At 33.5% G+C, this 23,657-nt stretch overlaps 1 protein-coding gene across 1 annotated transcript; it reads right to left on the reverse strand.

Annotated features, from left to right (window-relative positions):
• Nucleotides 1–649: 649 nt before the first annotated feature.
• On the reverse strand, nucleotides 650–10,161 carry LOC141662142 (chaperone protein dnaJ GFA2, mitochondrial). The gene is made up of 18 exons (XM_074469191.1): nucleotides 9,925–10,161; nucleotides 9,424–9,517; nucleotides 9,238–9,312; nucleotides 8,416–8,501; nucleotides 8,223–8,306; nucleotides 8,085–8,123; nucleotides 6,318–6,428; nucleotides 6,147–6,197; nucleotides 5,979–6,066; nucleotides 5,805–5,869; nucleotides 5,652–5,726; nucleotides 4,114–4,186; nucleotides 3,125–3,216; nucleotides 2,941–3,012; nucleotides 1,966–2,022; nucleotides 1,825–1,873; nucleotides 1,388–1,454; nucleotides 650–1,078 (listed from the first exon to the last, which is right to left on the reverse strand). The coding sequence occupies exons 1-18, from the start codon at nucleotides 10,015–10,017 to the stop codon at nucleotides 970–972; spliced, it is 1,380 nt and encodes a 459-aa protein (XP_074325292.1). The 5' UTR covers nucleotides 10,018–10,161; the 3' UTR covers nucleotides 650–969.
• Between the last annotated feature and the right edge of the window lie 13,496 nt (nucleotides 10,162–23,657).

Consider the following 23,657-nt stretch of genomic DNA (forward strand, 5'->3'; position numbering starts at 1 on the left):
TTCAATAATAATTATTTATTTCTATGTCTAAACTACTTTATCTGATATATGAAGATAATATTTTCTTTAGTATTTAAACTACTCATAATTCGAGTTATAAAATATTAAAATATTTTTTAATATATAAATAAAAAGACCAAATAAAGCCCGGTTCGGCTATATCCGGCCCGGCTTGCGGGCCTAAAAAGGACCTTATATTTTTTAGAAAGCTCGGCCTTATTTTAAAAAAAGCCCAACCCGATCCGTTTTCAAAAAAAACCGGACTTTTTAAAATTCGGATAAAACCCGATCAGATAGATTTTTTGTACATCTCTAATACTAATCGTATTTATTCGAATTGCTGAATTCGCAAATAATTTAAATGGAGTAACAAGCAATTCAGTTATATTGTACCTATTGATATTATGACATTTAAGGCTCAATTTGTTTTGTATTCGACTTTATTTTTTTAAAATATACAACTATTTTCCTCAATGATATTCTATCTAAAATTAAAAATATTTTCATTAGTAAAATTCCTGAGTGTTGAAAGAATGCACACAATCACAAAAAATCAGATCGACAAATACTAAGGTCAAAATAAAGGCATTCTGATGGAACAAACAGGCTAGGATCCATGACTTCACATAATAAACCAAGGGGCATTAAATACTTGTAATGCGATCTTGATTATTAGACGTCATAGTAAACCTCAACACTAGTTTATGTACAAAATCACCTATATAATATAAGACTTTCCATCCTCCGGTACTCGTAATTCATAGAAATTATCTTTGGTTAATAAAAATCATTACATACCTTTCAGAACAAAAGGAAAAGGTTACAAAATAAGAATTTTACTCCTACAAAACTCTCCATGTTGGGGGGGGGGGGGTGAGGAATATATTTGCTCCCAATATCCCCAAAAAAATTATTTACTTCTGCTTCAGCTAGGTACCACAATGAGGCAGAGCAATGTATAAAGCTTTGTTAACCAGATGCACCAGCTGCATTCCTTTTCTCATCTGTTTTATCATCTTCACCATGCTCTTCTTTTGAGAACTCCTCGATCAATTCACGCTGCCTCTGGGTCAAATTCCTACAAAGAAAAAATAAAACTTTATTAAGCATATTTGATAACATAGTTTAATTTTCTAAGATCTAGGTAACAAAACCCTCAATTCTTGAAGTACTGAGGCAATATGCCAGAAACAGATTTAGTGCTGTTTCGCGTTACGTCTATCTGGGCTCCTTTATCAGCTATCGAAAGATTTTCAGATACATATACATTACATTCCAGATTTCACTTCAAATCTCTTTCTTTAGTTGGTAAGATGGGGGAAGAGGTGGACAGTCAGGATCACATATTACCCCTTTACTATAAACTAAAGAGAGCATAAGAACGTACATCGGAATGGTGACATTGAAGTGCACAAACTGATCTCCAAATGAGAAAGAATTCCTTGTTTTGATCCCTACAGAAGTACATCAAGTCAGAAAGTTACACACAATATACAGCAACTGCCATATGAACATAGGCATGTGGTAGGTACAGACAAATAATAAATATATGAAGCGAGGAACTATATATACCAATTACATTCGATGGAAAAGAACCATCTGGGCCTTGACATTCTTAAAACAGTTATTCAAAACACACAGTTCAAATTATATAACTAAGGTTCAACACAATTCTGGTGTTCAGCCTTGGTTTTAGTACTGAACCTTAGTAGTTGGTAGTTCTCATTTAAACCAGACCCTCATATATAGGGAATTTTGACGAGTTTGCAATTTTAGAAGGTTAACTGTATAACTAGACAAAAATATAATTTGCACATTAATTACCTTTCTTTTTCAATACAACCTTCTGGCCAGGTTGAGTTCCAGGACGAACCTGTCAATCAAAAGCAGGATTTAGTCGAAAGCCACATCAGTGCAAGACTTAGTAACTTAACACTATTAGTATAAGCAATAGCTTTAACAAACCTTAAGAACAACATCTCCTGTTAAAGTAGGAACCTGGATTGTTCCACCCAAGATGGCCTACATAGAGGAAACAGAAAGCAAATACCCTTAAAGATTGATAGACAAAAATTATAGTAGCTCTAAAAAGAGAACTACAGAAAATATAGACCTGACACACTAAAGATAAGTCTAAGCACCAACTATACCAGAATTACTAAAGAAACCAGAAATTAAGTGATTCTGTTTTTTTCAATAGACCTGCATCACCTAGAGGTTGAAAATATTAAAAATTGTTATTATTGTGTACAGCTATCTTTGCATCAGATTATCTGTCTTCAATCATCTTCTCCTAACTAATGTGTCCAGCTTGATCTACCGAACTAGATTCCTTAAATGAAACTTAATTTTATTAACAAATTTAAATATTTTGTTTAAACTCTATTCATTCAACCTGCAAACATTATGTTTAAAATGTAAAACCCAATTTACTTTTCACAATAATTAAAGATCATAAAATCTACATTTCTCTACTAATAATGTATCTATTCGGCACAACATTGCATGTCGAATTATTATACATGTACACTTAAATGCATAAAACTCTTGATCATCCGATGTTTATTTTGTTTAAAATTTTCTTCCATTAACTATATATTTTATTTGAAGTGGTAAACTGGGGATCATCATTTAACTCTTTAAAATTTCTGAATTCACTCGTTACTATAAGCTGCAGAATTGCTTTGTAACTTAAATTTTCCTCAAATCGTCACCTACTGCAAATATCTAGTTATTATATACACCCATTATTTACTATGGAAACTTTACTAAAATTCTAGTCAAACTATATATATTGCATATAGCTTAAAGGAGTAAAGGTACAATATTATGGGACCCCGCCATTGTCAAAATGTCGAACAAAGAAAGTTATTTTAAAAAAATAGTTTGCTTATTGTAACCGGCATACGGCTACTCATAAGAAATAGAATAGTAAAATACCTGAGTAATACTTAAAATGGCATCAACATGAATGTCAGGACCTTCTCTTCGAAAGATAGGGTCTTCTCGGACCTTAAGTAATCACAATAAAAGTTAGAACACATCAGAATGTGAACTATAAAAAATAGAATATCAAAAGATGATATAAGAATCATTAATAAAGACAAGAAATCAGCTAAAATACCTTGAAAGTAACATAAAGATCACCAGGTTGATTGCCCTCAGGATCCGCTCCGCCACTTCTGACGACTTTCATGGTTTCATTTTCATCTACTCCTGTTAATGCAAACCAACTAATATTAATTCTTTTGCATAAATTGAATAATTCCAGTTTAGTCATCTTTCAATTTTCCTGACAGGGAACTTATGCCGAAAAGTCCGGACAAGTTGCAAACTACCATATTTATTTAATTTTTACTGTCATACCATTGTCTCCAATATAACATAAAACAAAACAATAAACTCTGCATGTTCTATATGAAATCAACTGAAGAAGCAAACAATGAATGCAATAAATTGCAGACAAAAACGCATTTCCACTGCCCACTTTAAACAGATCATGACCACAACATATTACAATATCTATACAGCTAAATGCAGTCTGCTACATGCTAAAGGAAGGCACTATTTAAGGCACAATCTAGAAAATGGTGTGGAGAGCATGGAATTGAGAAATCAAGAGAGGGATAATACTTGAAAAACAGCTAAATAAGTCAAACGAGTTTAACAGTCCGGTAAGCATCTAATGGCAATATATAGTCTCCAAAGATAATAACCCCCTCCGTCCCACCCAATTCTTTACATTGGTGGATGGGGACTCGGCAAGCACTTTAAGGCTCTTATGAAATGTAGTTGCCTAATTTTTTTTTAAAAAAAAATTCCTTCTAAATAAAAATATAATGTCCAAATTTTTTTTATAAAAAAAAGAAAATTTTAAAAAATAAATTATAAAACTAAACTTTATTGTAGCCTTAAATTGTGTGTCAAGCTTGAGAAAAAAATTGTAAAGAAATGAGGGGGCGGAGGGAGTATAGTCAGTGGTTGTCCTCTGTCCACGCCACATAATAGCCCAATGGAAATTATTGCAAAATCAACAAAGTTAAAATAGGTTGAAAATCATGTAATCAAACAGAAAAATTCACGGAACCAATTCATTCCAATTTCCTAATCTACCTGGCATGATATCCAACTTGACTGACTTTGGTCCTCTCACCACTCGCTGGCCATTGCAAGATTTGCATAAGCACTGCACAATGACAAACGTATGTAATATGTCAATCGCCATTATCTAGTCAGTCTTGTTTACTAGACTATAAATAATTAGACAAAGTCACACAAAAGGGGACAAGTCGAATAAGTATCTGTCTGAAAACAAGGGGCACACACCTTTAATGTTTCACATTTCAACACATTAATGGCCCATTATACCAGAAGTACTCTTATTTCAGAAAGAAATCAGCAGGCTATAAAATTTAGCAGCTGAACGGAAGATGTAAGGATTAAGTGTTAGATATCATCTAGGAAGCAAGGGTGCGGGTGCGGGGGTGCGGGTGCGCAGTGCGGGATACAGGAATTCGGCAAAAATAAAAATATGGGGATTCGGGTGCGGGGGGAAACGGCAAAAAAAATAAAATAATATATATTATATATAATATTATAGAGATATCTATGATCCAAAAATTGCATTTTAATTAAACAAAATAGTCAAATAAACAAGTTTAACATCCTAAATAACAATACAGAATTCAACATCCTTAATAATTAAAAGACAAATAACTAAAAAAATAAGCAAACAAGTTGCCAAACAATACACAGTCAATCATGTTTACACAATTGTACAAACAAAACAGTATATACAAACAAAGCAGTATAATAATATTAATTAATAAACAAATAAAAAAAATTGATTTAACAAATATAATTAAAAAAGTAACAGTGGTCTTATTCCTTGGTAGCAGAGCAGCTCACGTGGACACACACAAACACCTCACGTAGACATACACAAACAAAACACAGCATATTATATATACATACAACCTATACATACAACTAGGAAGTCATAAAAGTAGAAAACTCTGCCGGAGTTCGTGATTCACCAGATAACGGTGCTGGATTTGTGACGGAGAACAAGACGATAAAGATAAAGTCGGCCAGTTGCCTCTCCTCTCTCGCCTCACAAGTCTAATAAGGGTTGCTCCTCTCACGAGATGAAACCCGTAAGTGATTTTTATGTAATTGAAAGTAAAAAAAAAATAATAAAAAATTACGAAATATACCCTTCCCGCACCCCAGCAAATCCCAGCTTCCAAATACGGGGATATGCCGCGTGGCACACCCCGTGCGCACCACCGCGCACCCCCGAACGCACCCGCACCCCCGAAGCTTTTAGTGTGCAGTGCTCCAGGGGGTTGGCGCACCCCTGCTTCTTAGGATATCATTAATTAGTCTAACAAACTATAAGCTCGCAGTCCTCACTCCTCACACACACCAAGTGTTATACCTATTTTTAAATAAAACACACCAAGTGTTATACTACATTTTTAGGTGAAAAGTACAACCCAGGTAACTAGATACTTAAGCAAGTAGAAGCAGGATATTCATACTCCAAACTTCTAACTTCCACTCGAGAAAGACAAACTGTACAAACATTTCACATTTACAAAACCATAATGGACAAAGTATGCACGACTTCACAATGCACTGTGTTATACCTTCACATATTTTCCACTCCCACCACACTGACTACAAGTAACCTGGATTCTGAATGGACCGCTTTGTTGAGTTGTCTGCATGACAAAGTCAGGATTCAAGAAATGTTACAAACTGAAAACATCAACAAAGAATCATGCTACAAGATCACTGACCATTCCTGCCCCTCTACAGCGCCGACATGTCTCCGGTTTGGTACCCGGAGGAACACCAGACCCACCTACATAAAGTCACAACAATGTTAGCAAGAAAGATCACATTTTTACAATCATACAACTGCAGCCTCAGATATGTTGGCTATGATTACGAGAACAGATAAAATATTGTACCGCAAGCATCACAGGGCAACTCTGTCTGGAACATCACAGTTCTTGTGCATCCCTGTACTGCTTCCATAAATGATAGTTCAAGCGCAACCTAAAAGACAATATTTTATTTAATACTTAAATCATATCAATGGCTAGAGAACCTCCAAAACATAAGCAGAAAACAAAAACCTTAACATCCTTGCCGCCGAAGTCTCTGTTGCCGAATATTTTACTGAAGATCTGATTTCAATTTGCAGAAAATAATTTGACAATTGGCTTAGTTCACGAGGAAGATTATTTTGATAACGGAGAAAAGCCATATAATTAAAGTGTTTACCGAATTAAAAAATTCATACTTACATCCTCAGCACCGAATGGATTACCACCGAAAGGAAATCCTTGGCCCCAACCTCCTTGATCTGGTTCACCACCACCACCCTCGCCAAATCTTATATAATTTTCATGACCAAGCTGAAATATTGATCATATCAGTGACCATAGTTCAAATAAAATCACTTGACAATCACACACAACTCAAGTAGAGAGGGATACAACAGAAATTTCATTTGTGGAAGTAATCCACTCCACCTAAGAGGACTGAAAACAATTTGGTTTTCTGCTAATAGAACAGTGTGAATAGCTTGCTAGGTTAAATATAAATAACTTAATTAATTTTAGGTAGCAAGTCTTTGTCTACACACAGAGAAGCACATATATCACACAAAAGCTCGGATGAACAAAAATACACATTGTATGCACACACTGTACAGGTACCAGCTTCACAAATAATACTTCATGCTACCATAAATACAATCAGCTAGTCTCTTTAGCAGAATAGTGTCAACTCCTTATGCATACAGGCGACACAGAAAAGTAGGTGGATTAAGCCATATGGATGGCTATGTAGATAGTGGAGCTGATACCAAAAAGGTGGAACGGGATTTCAGGGCTTAAACAGTTTTCTCACAATTGAGAACTGGATAATTCCAAACACACTCATGTATGTACATATGCATATATGAATGTAAGAACATGTTACATCCCGCATCCGACATTTAAAATCTTTTAAATTGTCATCTAACCAACCTCAAAATTTTAAAAATAACTTCTATGACCTGTATCTGTACATGTGTTTGCAGAGATAGAAATGTAATAAGGCTGTAATAGAATTTACTAAGCAATTGCAGACATTTTAAAGAGCATCAAAATAAACACATAAGTACATAGGACAGGCCACACCCTTGTCAGTTCACGTATGAGAAATTCTACTTATAAACCAAAAATGCAAACATTGGACAACTAAAATATATACCATTACTAAAAGAAAAATTAACACACAGAATAAAAATTTAAAGAATACAATGTGCTTTCAAATATTAAATGAGTACAACAAGAATAGTTGTTATAGTTCTAACAACCCTATAAAATATAAGAAGTTTTGGATAACTGATTACAGCATTTCCAAATTTTCTCTGAAGCATGTATTCCTAATTACAATTCATGTAGGTTTATACTGACCAAAACTACTTGGCATCAGATACAAGGAATCATATATGTAGTAAATTTGCAAGATTGAAGACAAAAAGGAAGAAAATCGGATAGATGATAAAAAAATAGAGAACCATTTCACTTAAAAGCAAACAAGAAACAAAATAAAACACAAGCAGAGGGATAACTCGGAGGATATGAAGGAATGTGTTCGTTGAGCTTGAGCAGTACAATTGGGTTTGCTCATTTAAAAGACAAATAATATAATATGTTTTGGATGTAACATAACATAAAACTTTAGGCTAACTTTATAATGAGGTACAATGCTAACAATATCTGAAACTGAAGCAGCTTCCAAATCTGCAAGATCTTCCACAAAATTGATTGTGTAAACACAATAAAAAAAAATCCTAACACTTTAATTTAATTCTTGAATGATCTATATAGTAAATGCAATATCTCATATATAACTTACATTAGCGCAACTTTCGGCGGCATATTAGATTTTCTAGCAGCTATATGTATACCATCGGTCGGTACCGCAACCTCAGCAAATGATCTTATGGTAATAAAATTTCAGTTTTGGCAAAAACCTATTCTCTACTGTCTAATACATGCACAAAAGTAACAATTTGACACCTGATCATATTGTGCACGTTTATCTTCATCTTTCAGAACCTGTCATAAAGAATCAGAGAGTACTATTTAGTAAGTTAGTCACTTTGACATCAGAGTTATTCACTAATTCTAGTAAAGCAATTAACGTAGTAACTTGACCTCGTATGCTTTCTGGACTTCCTGAAATTTCTTTTCAGCTTCAGGATCATCTTTGTTTGTATCTGGATGTAACTTTTTAGCTTGCTGGATGATAATTCAATTTACAGATTCAAAATCGGTGCCAGATACAATATAGGTAAATTGACAACGGATCAAGACAAGGAGTGGAAGTAATAAATACTGAAATACATACCCCATAGTAAGCTTTCTTGATATCAGACGACGTTGAATTCTTTGTTACACCAAGTGTCTCATAAAAATCTTTTGACGCCATGGACGCTGATAAAAAAAATAAAATAAACCACACTGTTTGCTAATTTATAAAAGTTCCAAAATGGCCAACCAAGTCAAATATACAAGTGTTACGGTTGTAAATCAGACAAGGGCTCATGACTTTTATTAAGGTTTTGTTAAATTCCTAGTCGGAAAATGTGTACTATCATATGCCTCATCTTTGTAGATAATTATTGTTATGCTCTACAATTTAACTGATTAACTGATTTATATCATGAAATATTAACCTAGTCCCATGTAGAAGTGGATGAATTTGTTCAAAACTTATACATCTGTACATCATGTTTTTCTAGTCTATCGGCAATATTAAGCTCAAGTTTACTAGAATAATTTTTTTTTTAAAAAAATCCTAAAATGGTAACTAACATCTGTGACTACTTTCAGAAAAAGCTTCAAGCTTTATAAAGGAAACTCCTAACTTCCCTAGAAGTTAACATTAAATATAAGTTCTGTGCTGCTAACCAAAGAAAATGTTACTCATTGGCCCGTATATATTGTCTTTTTACATAGAAAAATTACTGATAAGTTGGACAACATCTTTACGGCAGAGGGAATAAAATTATAAAATATTACTCTGATTAACTGATAATTGTATAATTCTTAAGTACCATTCTGATCAACTGACAATTGTTATCTTTTTAACTCTGACTCAAAAATGAGTTACTTGCCATGTAATCTTCAAAAAAAAATATCAAAAAACTGGAAAACAAAAGAAACTTACTAGTTCCATGAATTGATCTGAATCTGCCAAGATTAGCTTTCACTACTCCAAGTCTCATACAGTTCTCATAATCAACTATTTCACAAAATAAAAAAACAACTTTATCAGTAAAAAACACAAATACCAGACAAACAAAAAAGACACATATATGAAAGAACATAATTAAATCAAAATCACATCAATTACCATTAGTCGGGATTGAATTAGTAACAATCCTGGGCCGCCCACCAATCAGGGTACCAAAGTTTCGACCACCCCCTTTCAGAAAAGACTCATACACCTATAAACAAACATACATTAAAGATTACTAAATACCAAATTTCAGAAATTATATTCGCAGCAAAGATGAGCAAAAAATCAAAACTTTCACACAAACTCACACACTATCAAACATACAAATAATGAATCACCCATATAACAAATACAAATAAAAATCAAAACTTTCACACACACACACACACAATCAAACATACAAATAATAAATTACCCATTTAACAATTATAAATAAAAATCAGAACTTTCACACATACACACAATCAAATACAAAAATAACCAATGCCCATATAATAAAAATGAGCAAAAATCTAAACTTTGACATAAATACACAATAAAGATGAGTAAAAATCAAAACTTTAACACATAAACACACTTAAATTACATATTTGAGAAAGAGGGGTTGAAAATTACGGCGATAGAGGAAGGATCGTGAAGCAATCTTGAAGGGAGAGATTGACGAGAGAGCAATCGAAGAAGCTTAACGCCATTAGAAGAAGAAGCCATTTTTTAATTGCAAAAACCCTAGCAAAAACCCTGATTTGGGGACTCACTCGAATTATAGACACACAAAGGGCTGTTTCTATTTTATTATTAATAATTTTTTTTGGCTTTTTAAGAGTTAAGCAAGTCCCGTTTCATGGGAAGGTCCAACCAGGGTTTGCTTATTTTATTATCTCACTCTCCTTTTTTTAGTTTTTGAAATGGGGAAATTTGGGTAAATAATAAATTAAATGTATAGAAGACTAGAAAAGTTGGCTTTCCGGGAATATTTTCTCTCTTAAAATTTTTTAAATGTGCCCCTATATAAGTATTAATTACAGAAAATTGTGTATTTTTAAATTTAGATCGAAATTGTTTCCCCCTCATTAATTGGTACTTCATATTTATGCATATTTTTAGGTAACTCTTTTTGCTAATAATAGCTTACGTATGAGCACAATATTAGTCGAACTTTTGACATCCTCTGACATAACGTGAGCTCTACAATTGCACCAAGGCTTCTTAAATAAAATTTGCCTATGAATACAATAATTAAATTGAATAATTAATAATTGATTACAACTAAAATGTTAAATTTTGAAGTTATTTTATTAAATTACATTATTAGGACTAGAACCCTATAATTTATTATTATAATGTATATTTAAAGAGAATATTCATACTATAGGGTATTATTTTCAAACTAAACTCTCGTAAGACTTATTACGACGGAAAGACTATTATTCTAAGTTTATTTAGACTTAGTTTGGGAAAAGGTTGTTGTTCTTGTGGTGCTTGATAGACAGGGTGTGTGTGCAGATGTGGCAGTATGGACAAACGGGGCTGTGTGTTCAGACTGGGCTGCGGGAAAACAGATGTGCAAAAGCAGGTTGCACATGCCTCCTGAAGGAAAAAAAATACACCTGTGACAACTGGTGTCAGAGCTTTGTTGCTCGATCTTTCTGAATTTTGTTGGGTTATTTCATCAAAATATCATGCAGACTGGACAACGATGTCTCTGGTGATGCTGCTCGATTTGAGAAAGGTATGTGTGAATTGCTAGATGCTAACTTGTTGTCGTTGGTATAAGAGTCATGAAGGAGGACCTTGATGAGATAAAGAGGGCCATGGGAAATCAGATTGATGATGTGGATGACAAGTTTAACAATTTGTTGCTTCAGGTTGTTTCTCTTGCCGATAGATAGTTGAAGGAATTGCACGAAATCATATTTGAAATGATGTTCCTTAGGCGGGTTGTTGCTAAAATCTCGTGGGTGATGGAGACCCTGAAACCAATGTTAACGTTTATGTTCATAAGAATTATATGGTGAATCGGGAAAAGAAAGTGATGCATGGTTGTTATTCACTAACAATCAATTTAGGTTAATTTGTAGAAGAGAAGGTTAAATGTAAATTAAAATTTTCAAGTTAATTTATGCATAGGAGAGGAAATATGAACACGGATGTTTATAATTTCAGGTGGGTTATTTTTCGACTTGCTATTTGAGATTTATTTTTGAAGAAATAATTTGTTGCAATTACACGTGTAATCTCACAGTTGCGGTTTACAATGTTTCACTCGGAGGAGGATATCTCTCTAAAGCCCTGTAAAAATGAAAAACCTATTTCTTAAGTGAAACACTGCTACTACTTGATTTATTTATCACCAAGTTACAAAGCTTACTACACAACATATTGCAGTCTTCGAGGTCCAGTAAGGTTACTTCTTCATTCTCTTTTCCGTGATGCTTGACAAATGAGGATAAATTTTATCTTGATATACTGTCTTGAACATCTCTCCAATTTGTCATGCATTGAAATTAAATGCTTCTCTCTCTTCAGAATGCAAGATCACATACAAGTTTGTCTTGATTACTCATCTTCTTTTACTGAGATTCACATCAGCCCATGTGCTGTGACAGTCCTAGATTTTGACCACTGTCACATCACTATTAGTAGTTATAGATCTTTATACTTGTTGATAGCCATTTGACCAAGAACTCTATAGCCGTTGAAGGTCTTTTACTACAGCCATCATTAGCCACTAATAGTCACTTGCTTAGCAGTTGATGGACTGATATAGATAGTTGTTGATGATTTGTCTTCACTAGCAGTTGATGACTCACTTCACTTAATATGAATTGCATGGCACTGAATATTTAGACTTAGCCATCATATTCTAGATTATCCATTGAGTTAACATGACTTCTGAATGAATAATAGCATTTTTATCTGTTTATTGACTTTTTCACAGAAGATATTACAATGACCACATCATTTGATGGGCTACTCCTCCAATGGTTATCCCGTAGGACGGCTTGCAATTGGAGGTTATATTTTGTCTTAACATAGTTATGCAAATGTGATTTTTTTATCATCAGGATTTAGGCTTGATTCCTAACAATCGTGCACGTGAAGCAAATGGCTTCCTACCAGAGATATGTGATTATCTTTAATTTTTCAAGTGTTGATATTCCTACATCTCTGAGTAATCCCTTGTTCCTTTTAATTGCACCATTCTACTGTGAAGTCTTTGAAATAGAAAACTCATGAATTATTCCTTCCCTTGCGTAGAATCCCCCAATGTCACATATGTTAACTTCATTAGCCCCTATCTTTGAGAGCTCTGAGAATATCCAGATAAGCATTGAGATAACATAAGTGATCACAGAGTGGAATTTCTTCAGGTACAAGTCATGAGCTGATCCTTGTGGATTCACATGTAGGAATTGCAGATGATTGTCAAATAATGACTCAGTCTTCTTCTTGTGTAGAATTTTTTCTTCTTATCAGATTGATAAGTATCAATGAGACCCTTCTTAAACACTCTCAATTCTGACAATTCTTCTTATGAATTTCTTTTAATTGAAAGTTTCAACCGAGACAACTTGTAATATCCGGGTTGTATCGTGTAATTATTTTTAATGATAAATGAATATTATGTGTACATTAAGTAAAATTTTAGTGAATTATGTGTTAATCGGTATCTGTGTTGGTTGTTTGTATGTAATAAAATTCGTGAAATTTTAATTTTTATATTCCCAGAATGAGGTATATATATTATTTTGATATTTTCTAATAATTTATATGTCATTACATGATTTTATAATTGATTTATGGATTTAATTATTTATTTTTTGATTTAATTATTAATTATTTTGATTATTCGGGAACCATCCACCTTCAACGGTTTATATGTTTTTACTACCCGAAAGTTATGGAAAACTCGTTTCTAGCCTAAATTAATTATTCCGAGTATTTTCCGTGTTTTAACTTTTTCAATCCGGAGTACAGATTTACCTATACGATTCCCGGTACAATTTTACGATTATTTTAATATTATTTTAGTATCTCGATATACGTGCAACCTAGATATTTTCGCCATCCAAGATACTTTGATTAAAATATTACTTTTTATTAAAGTACATTCATCTGGGGGCTTGGTACCCTAAATCTTTATTTAAAAACCCTGTTTGATGTTTATCCTAAAACTAGTACCAAATTGGATCAGTTTTATTAATACTTAGCTATTAAGTATTTCTATTTTTATATCTGATATGATCCAATGGAATACCAATATTCCGTAAATATAAATAGCCTCTACAGTACGTTATTTTGTACAGATAAACACAAATATACAGTAAAATTATATAAGTATCGAGAGAAAATATAAGTATTCATCGCATTCTTCATAATTAAACTAAGATTCGAATGTGTTAACGAACTCCGATTTTGGTGTACAAGTAGTCGAAATGAAGCTTTCGACAAGTAGAATCAAGTTATATAATCCAAATCACTGTATAAATTTCTGGTAAATTTCTATTTTTTTATAAAATTCAAATTTAATTTGATCAAAATAGGGTTTTAAAATCTAGAAGTGTTTGATATGATTTGATGATTGCATGTTGTAGAACTTTGAATTCTGGTCATTTTGGTATGTCATATATGATTGATTTTGAGTTCCCAATCATGTCCAAATTAGTGTTTGATTCTCGGATTATGAAATTAGGGTTCTTGGTGTTCTTGAATGTTTTCAGTTAAAATTTGGGGGTTTCTTCCCTAGGGGTTGTTGATGAAATTGGTTGATACCATCATGCTTAGAATGATTCTAGGAGTTAAATCATGTCCTTGAATCTATGAGAGGATTCTTGGATCGACCAAATCGAAAAATAAAGAACTCACCGGCGATGACGAGTTTCTTGAGCATTTTCCGGCCAAATCCTTGATTGTTTGATGATTTTTATTGCATGTATAGAATCCATGTAATTAGTAGATCATTTCTGGAGCTTGTGGTGGCCTGAGGTGGCCGGAATCGCCATCTCCGGCGAAGCTCCGACAGGGCTGTCAAAATTACAGTTTAGTCCCCATAGTTTCGAAGATGATACAATTTAGTCCCTAAAGTTTAAAGAAATTACATTTTTAATACTGTCCTTTTAAAATCTTTTAAAAATTGTTTATTTTAATTTCAAAAATACTTTTAATTATTTATAAATTCAAAAACAAATCAGAATTAAATAATTAATTAATTTTAATTAGTAATTATTGATTTAATTGGTCTATTAATTTAAATATTAATTGATTAATTAATTAATTAATTAATTTTATTTGATTATTTATTTGGATTTAATTATTCTTTTTGATTTAAAAATTCCAGAAAATAGTTTCGAGGATTAAAATATTTTTCTAAATTATGTTTAATGCTCGATAATTATTTATAAATGATTATAAAGTTAATTTCGGATATTCGAACTTCATTATTTATTTATAAAATGATTCTTTTACCCGTTTTAATTCCGAAAAATGTTCAAAAATTCGTATTAAATGCCAGAAAAATCAATTTAACCTCGAACCTTCTTTGAAAACTTATTTTTATCGAATACCTTATGTGTTATATGCTATGTGCTATCTGATTGAAGTGTTATATGCTTATGTGAGTATTGTCTAACTATTTTAATCATATCTTTCAACCCGTAAGTCGGATTTAGGTGAAACGAAGGGTAGATAAAAGCTTGTGTTGATTGTGTGATGATTAATAAGATATGAGATTGAGTATTAGATAATAATTATGTCTAGAAGAGGAAGTGAGGCGTAGGAAAGGAAAGCAAATGGTTGTTGAGTAGAACAGTTAGACGAGTGCAAGCTAAGTTGGAAATCATTTGAGATAAGGCAAGTACCCTGAACCGTTCTCGTGTTATATTGAAAGTACTTTGAATATACTTTAGATATATCATATGATAGCATGTGTTAGTTAAATTTCATAGCCCTGCACCCTGACCAGATCATTTAATATTTGAACTATAAACCATATCTATTGCGAACCATTGATTGTTGAATTCTCAGATACTAAACCACATAAATACGATACTACTCCATAATACCTTCACACCATACACCAAACACGGAAACAGAGTTGCCTAGCATACGATAACTCATATACATTATAACCTTGAGAACCAAACCATAAATAAACATTAAACCATTTTTCATCTATTATCTGAATCTTCTACAGACTTGAAGTCATTCTTTATATATACTTTGATATACCTTTATGATATTCATGAATTACATTATGCTTTTAGACAAATGTCTTATCAATGTTGATTATGATCCTGTTTTATTAAATTACATTATTTATCATATTGAATTGTTATAGAATTGGACGGTTTTCTGAATGTGGACCAGATTCGTGGTTAGACCAGATTGGTGGTCGTATTAGGCCATTGTGTGCCTTAGATTTAGTATAGAGAGCAGAGTTGTGTGCCTTGCTCTGGGTTAGTGCGTGACTATTCAGCAGCCTAACCTTAGTTTTTAAAATTAAATATGAATATCCAATTCTACTAATTGCTTAACAGGAAACTTGATTCCTCTGATTCATATCATTTGATCATTGTTTAGCCTTAGTCATTGATTATATGACTTGTTGAGCTAGTTAGATCACCCTTGCAATTGTTTTTGTGTTCTTTTCAAGTTAAGAAGGAAATTGTTGGTAGCGAAGATCCCCAGACCAGTGTCCGAGCTAGGATTCCGGATTGGAAAGGGCTAGTTATAAGTTTTTGCAAGTTATAAGAATGTTTTGTTATGAGTTGTAAGTTTAAATAGTTGGGATTTGGAACGTTGTAATATAAATTAAGGTTGTGGCTTATTTTATATTTTAATCTGTTGCAATTCGTAGATGTTTAGGGTCATTTTATATATTATATTTTATACAGGTTTATATTGTGGTGTGACCCCCAAGTCTATGACCCGAATTTGGAGGGCGTCACACAGATCCTTGTGTTCTAGCCATTTTTCATCCTTGTTTGTCTTGCTGAGTAGAAAAATCATTGATTCAGCATCGGTTGAGGTGAGATCAACTACATACACATTTCCTTTTCTCTTTTCAGATAAAAGGACCTTGTTATCATTTTAATTAATGACAACACATGCTTCTTTTTTAAAAATGACTTTAGAGTCATTATCACATAGCTAGTTGACACTTAGCAGATTATGCTTGAGTCCCTCAATTAGTGTTACGTCATCAATGATGATATTTCTAAGTAAGATTTAGCCATATCCCACAGTGTGACCTTTGTTGTCATCTCCAAAGGTGAAACTTGGGCCGACTTTTTCTTCAAATTCGGTGAGCATAAATGAATCTCCAGACATAAAATATGAACAACCATTATCTATATACCGGATTTTCTTCCTTTTTCCCTGCACATAGCAAAACCATTTTAAAATGATTTAGGTACCCTGACCTTTTTGGTACGAATCATGTTGGTACGAATCATGTTGACTTCCTTCTTTCCCTTGAACCCTTCTGCTACTCTATAATTGGAATGGTTAAGGTCCACTTTTACTCTAGGTGATGGTGTTTGAGCAAAAACGATGTTGTTAAAGTCAGATGAGCAATTTGGAAGGTGCATCTTATTAAATGAAGATGCAGACATGCTATTCTTTCCTTGTATACTCTGTGAAGAGTGATAAGGACTAGAATTGGTTGGCATGTTACCGTTGTTCTTGAAGGGTTTTTAGCACATAAACGCAATGAAAACGTAAATTTAAATCTTTAAAAAAAACCGAAACCCTCCGCAGGATCCATGCGAAAAATAATATTTAATTCATAGTTCAGTATGTTTATATTAAGAAGCTTTACGTTAATGGAAAGATGGAGGTCTTTAATAGCGATCCAAAAACGATGAACGGAAATCCTTAGCAGCTGCTCCTCAAGTGTGAAGCACTCCACCGGTATCCACCAAGAAAACGATGTAATGAAGGAGGAGGAGATGGAGAGAATTAGGGTTTTGTAAATCTTTTTAGTTGAGGCAAAAATAGGGTTTATAATAATATATTTATAGGCAAAAATTTTAGCTGAAATTTTCCCATAAAATATTATTATTATTAACCCTTTATTATTCTCACTAATAATTAAAACACCTTTTAATTATTAATCCTTTTTCTAAACTCTTTAAAAATAATTCTCTCACTTGATTTAATTTCCAAAAATTAAATTCTTAATTAATAATATTAAGAACATTTTCTTAATTAATTTATAATCAATTAAATCTCATTTAATTAATTATTAAATTTGCCAATTAATTATTTATTTATGATAAATAAATAATTATCAGCCATTATTAATTAATTCCTCCACCATTAAATCATTCTCTTTTATGGTGTGACCCTGTCAATATTAAGCCGGTAGTAGAAATAAATAATAACAAAACTATTTTATCATTATTTATATAAATTTTCTAATTCATTAAATATGATTAATTAATTAATCATATTTATTCTACATCGTGAGGGATACTTCTCAGCATATCGCGACTATCCGGATAATACGAATTCACTGCTTAGAATACCAAGAACCTATTCAGTGAGTAGTTACCGTACAATTAATTCCTTCTACCTTACAATGTCACGATTAAATACAAGGCATGGAACTTGTGTCAAGCCTATCTTATTTAATCACTTGCTTTCCCATTCACTATGCTTAGTTCTATTTAATGTAAATTAGAAACTCCTTTCTAATTTCATTCACTCTGGCCAGAGATTCCTGAACTAACATAAGTGGATCAGCATTGAACATTCTCTTCCTTTACTGGAAGGGGTAGATCCTTTATTGATCATACACTATCTTCGTGTACAAATTTCTATACCCAGTAGAGCCCTTATAATTGTCCCTTGAGACTAAGAACTAAACCAAAGCATAGTTCATTGTACACAAGATGACTATGATGACCTCAAGTCTAAGGATACTTATACAACTATCACTATGTGAACAACTGTTGATACGTGAGTGAACTCCATCAGTTGTTCAGCTGTGTGAGTCATGTTCAGTGAACTTATTCTATAATAAGCACCTACATACTAGCTATAGTGTCACCACACAAATGTCTATGAGAACATACATCCTTCATAATGAAGCAAGCATAGCATGTACCGATCTTTGCAGATTATTAATTAGCAGTTAGTAATCCTACGACCAGGAACTATTTAAGTTTAGAGTTATCATCTTTTAGGTCTCATTATTATGATCTCATCACAATCCATAAAAAGCTTTACTCTAAACTGTGGTATATCTTATTTAAATATTTAAATAGATAGAGCCCGCAATAAAAACAAAACAAGTCTTTTATTAATATTAATGAAATCAAAACAGATTACATAAAAGTTATTCCTAAATCCTCATACATGATTGGACTTAGGACATATCTCTTTCAATCTCCCACTTGTACTAAATCCAATCACTCTGGTATATAATACCCATCTTGTCTTTATGACGATCAAAGTGACTCTGAGAAAGTGGCTTTGTGAGTGGGTCTGCTACGTTGTTATGTGTGTCAACTCTCTCGACGTTGACATCTCATCTATTTTCAACTCAGATTCACCACCAAAAATAAGAAAAATGTCCCGAGTCCTTCGCAAGTACTTAAGGATGTTTTTCACTGCTTTCTAGTGGTCTTCACCTGGATTGGACTGATATCTGATCGTCACACTAATTGAATAAGCAACATCAGGCCTTGTACACAACATCGCGTACATGATAAATCCTATTGCTGAAGCATAAGGAATCTTACTCATACGCTCTCTTTCCTCAGGTGTCTTAGGAGACATTTTTTCGGAAAGGGACACTCCATGGCTCATCGGTATGAGACCTCTTTTGGAGTTTTCCATGCTAAACCTTTTAAGCAGTTTCTGGATGTATGTACCCTGGGTAAGACCTATCATTCTTCTAGATCTATCTCTTAGATCTTCATACCGAGAATGTAGGATGCTTCTCCCAAGTCCTTCATGGTGAAGTTCTGTGACAGCCATACTTTGACTGATTATAGCATCGGTATATCATTTCCTATAAGAAGTATGTCATCCACATACAATACAAGAAATGTTACCGCGCTCCCACTAACCTTCTTGTAGACACAGGGTTCATCTATGTTTTTGATAAAACCAAACTCTTTGATTGTCTCATCAAAACGGATGTTCCATCTACGAGAAGCTTGCCTTAAACCATATATGGTTCACAGCAGCTTACACACTAGGTGTTCATTTCCCTTGGAAAGAAAACCCTCTGGCTGTGTCATATACACTTCCTCCTCAAGTTCCCTATTGAGGAAGGCCGTTTTCACGTCCATTTGCCAGATCTCATAGTCGTAGTAAGCAGCAATCGCAAGCAAAATCCGAATTGATTTTAACAGGGCTACAGGTGAAGAAGTTTCATCAAAGTCAATCCCTTGCCTTTGTTTGAATCCTTTTGCCACGAGCCTGGCCTTATAGGTCTCCACCTGACCATCTGTTCCAATCTTTCTTTTGTATACCCACTTGCACCCAATAGGCTTAACTCCTTCAGGCGCCTCAACCAGAGTCCATACTTGGTTGGTATACATAGATTCCATTTCGGATTTCATGGCACTATGCCATTTCTCTGAGTCAACACTACTCATAGCCTCATTATAGGTCACAGGGTTGTCATCATCAATGATTGACAACTCAGTGTCATTCTCAATGACAAGGCCATAATACCTCTCAGGTTGGCGAGACACTCTCCCTGTCCTACGAATGGGCTGTTCCACAGAAGGTTGTTCAGTCTGAACAGGTGTTTCCACTTGATCCGTAGTAGTTTGTGCTTCTTGAACTTCATCAAGTTCAATTTTACTCCCACTGTTTCCTTCAAGGATAAACTCCTTTTCCAAGAAGGTAGCATGTCTGGAGACTAACACCCGATGATCGGTGTAAAAGTAATACCCCAAAGTCTCTTTAGGATATCCCACAAAATTACATTTTACAGATCGAGATTCCAGCTTATCTGGGTCAACTTTCTTGACATAAGCTGGACATCCCCCAATCTTAACGTATTTAAGACTCGGTTTCCTTTCTTTCCATATCTCATATGGTGTTTGAGGAACAGATTTGGAAGGCACCTTATTCAGTAAATATGCTGAGGTTTCCAATGCATAACCCCATAGGAATACTGGAAGATTCGCATAGCTCATCATGGACCGAACCATGTCTAACAAAGTTCGATTTCTCCTTTCAGATACCCCATTTAACTGTGGAGTATATGGAGAAGTCCACTGGGAGACTATACCATTTTCTTTGAGATAATCTAGAAACTCTCCATTCAAGTATTCACCACCTCGATCTGATCGAAGAGTTATAATACTGTGTTTGGTTTGTTTCTCCACTTCATGTTTATATTCTTTGAACTTTTCAAAGGCTTCATACTTGTGTTTCATCAAATACACATATCTGAATCTAGATCTATCATCTATGAAAGTAATGAAGTACGAAAATCCACCCATGGCTTGCGTAGACATTGGTCCATATACATCTGTGTGTACCAATCCTAGCAAATCTGCAGCCCTCTCTCCATGTCCACTAAATGGAGATTTGGTCATTTTACCCAATAGACAAGACTCGCATGTAGGATATGATTCAAAATCAAAGGGTTCAAGTAACCCTTCCTTATGCAATGTCTGCAGTCTATTTTCACTAATATGACCTAGCCTACAGTGCCATAAATAGGTCAGATTTTCATCATCTCATTTTTTTTATTAGTTTGTTCAATCTGAAGTAAATCATGCTCTACGTCACATACTTACAGACCATTATTTAAAATGCCACGTCCAAAAAGAACATTATCTCTAAGGATAGAACATTCATTATTCTTAATAATAAATGAAAAACCATCCACATCCAATATAGGAATAAAAACAATATTCCTCACAATAGAGGGAACGTAATAACAATTATTCAAAATAATAGTCTTGCCCGTAGGCATATGTAAACTAAATGATCCTACAAATATGGCCGCAACCCTTGCTCCATTGCCCATACGTAGAATCACCTCATCTTTTTCAAGAGTCCTACTTCCCTTTAGTCCTTGCAACGAATTGCAAATATGAGAACCACAGGCGGTATCTAATACCCAAGTAGAAATTTGACCTAGTGACATATTAACTTCGATCATGAACATGCCTGAATCAGAAGCGGTAGTCTCACTACCCTTCTTCTTCTTCAATTCTGCAAGGTAAACCTTGCAGTTCCTCTTCCAGTGCCCCAACTTGTTACAGTGAAAACAAACAGCTAAATTAGGACCAGTCAACTTGTGAGCATCTATTATGCTCCGGAGTGATAGTGCAGAAGACATGATGAATATAGTAAATCTGTAAATGATAAACACATAACAACACTTAGAAAATATTCAATTTCATTTCAAAACACTATATGAATCGGGTCTTTATTCATAAGTGTCTCCCACTAGTTTATCTAATTTTTTCAACCCCCTAAGTGAAAATTAAGCATTCATAATGCTAGTGGGAATAGGGATCCTACATTCCATCACACAACCTCGGCTGTGGCACGAAACGTCATGTGATGTTCAATAGGCAGACAACTCTTGTCAATTACATCTTATGTAATTCCCTAATATAAGTTTAGCCTCTTGAATAATTGAGTCACGGCTGTGGCACGACAAACTCAATATTCTAAGTCAAGTCTAACCCAACATTTCGTACAATTGAATTAGTCTCCAATGGCCCACGGCTGTAGCACGTACCGACCTTTAGATTCTAATTCAATGTACACATCTCTATGTAATAGACAAGTATTTCTTATTTCGAAATCAAAGCCCTCGGCTGTAGCACGAAACGACAATGATTTAAAAATAAGAACCACTTTCTACCATGTTGGAAGGCTATGACCGACACAAGCCCGTTGTGTCATTGGCCAATTACTACTTGATATTATTTAATTTTAGAGGGATTATATTACGTTACAATCATAATCATATTATAAAGATATTCTTCCTTTTAAATTAAATATTTCAAATCAATAATCGATAATCAGATGATTCCCAGATCGGGTGGAGCATTGTCAAGAGGTGTCACTTAATAACCCTTTCTTACAGATAGAAATCTGTTGTTGACAGAATCATCCTTTCTCTCAATATTGAAAATTCATATTCAATTACGTGTTTCATAAACACAAGAATCTCATGATCGTATTCATAATATTTATTGTTAAGGCAAGAAACGATTCCTATTCTAGATTTTCTAGAGCACGCCTTATATTGATTTAAGTTCACCTAAATCTATCATCGCATGGTAAACATAGGCATATATCTCATATATAAAATTAAATAAACAAGTAAATGTAAAGTGCAATAAAGTAAATGTGTTTGGTTATGGCCCCATCCTATTTGATATTTATCAAGCTCATGATAAAGATCAAGGTCAATCTAATATGGTGATGGAAATAAATACAACTACTTATTACATAAGTCTTCTTCTTTATTTAGACTTCTTGTATGCCTCGTCTTCTTCTTTGTATCACCTCTATTGGATAGCCTTCTTGAGTCTTCAAGTACATTACATGATTGAAAGTAAAACTAATCTAATGAACTTACAAGAATAACTCGAGTTACATTCGAGATTTATGATTACAAAGATTGACGACATGCAAGTCGTATTTAAAACCAAAACCAAAACCATTACACTAAGGTCAAAAGGCCATAACCATCCACCATGCTCATACAACACATAAGAGAATGTTAAAACACATAATCTGATCTTAACATATCATATTATCCATGATCTAATCATAAAGAGAAAATATGACAAAAATCAGAAAAATCATAATCAAATCAAAAAAACAAGAATCACTGTTTACGGGAAGTAAACGACGTCATACGCCTTACATACGAGTCGTTGATAGCTTTAACTATCAGTTTTGTTCAGACGCTCGTTTACCTATGGAATAGGGTATTCGTTTGCGTAAATCGGATACCAGACCCAGATTTCAGCAAATCTGCAGCAGCCAATTCAGAATCTGTATCTAATATGATTCTCATAATTAGAACAAACATAAATCATGTATATATCAGTATATATACATATTACATAATCATCTTATGATTATACAACTCACATGAATATCATATATTCAAAACCATACATATATAAGCATATTATATCAACATCAAATCATGGCGAATCACGTACATGCTCATATATCGAAAACAGTTAAACACATAAATGAATTAAAAACTTTTCACAAGTAGCTCTGATGCCATTGAAGGGTTTTTAGCACATAAACGCAATGAAAACGTAAATTTAAATCTTAAAAAAAAACTGAAACCCTCCGCAGGATCCATGCGAAAAATAATATTTAATTCGTAGTTC

Source organism: Apium graveolens, chromosome 1 (assembly GCF_009905375.1).
Source record: "Apium graveolens cultivar Ventura chromosome 1, ASM990537v1, whole genome shotgun sequence".
Taxonomy (NCBI): Eukaryota; Viridiplantae; Streptophyta; class Magnoliopsida; order Apiales; family Apiaceae; genus Apium; species Apium graveolens.

What these genes read in the sequence shown, in the direction of transcription:
- LOC141662142 (XM_074469191.1), bottom strand. Translation starts at nt 10,017, where the DNA reads ATGGCTTCTTCTTCTAATGGCGTTAAGCTTCTTCGATTGCTCTCTCGT. An exon ending in TCAAGAAAGCTTACTATGGG is followed by an intron (nt 8,307 to 8,415) that starts GTATGTATTTCA and finishes ATTATCATCCAG; the next exon opens with CAAGCTAAAAAGTTACATCC. An exon ending in GTTGCCCTGTGATGCTTGCG is followed by an intron (nt 5,870 to 5,978) that starts GTACAATATTTT and finishes GACTTTATGTAG; the next exon opens with GTGGGTCTGGTGTTCCTCCG.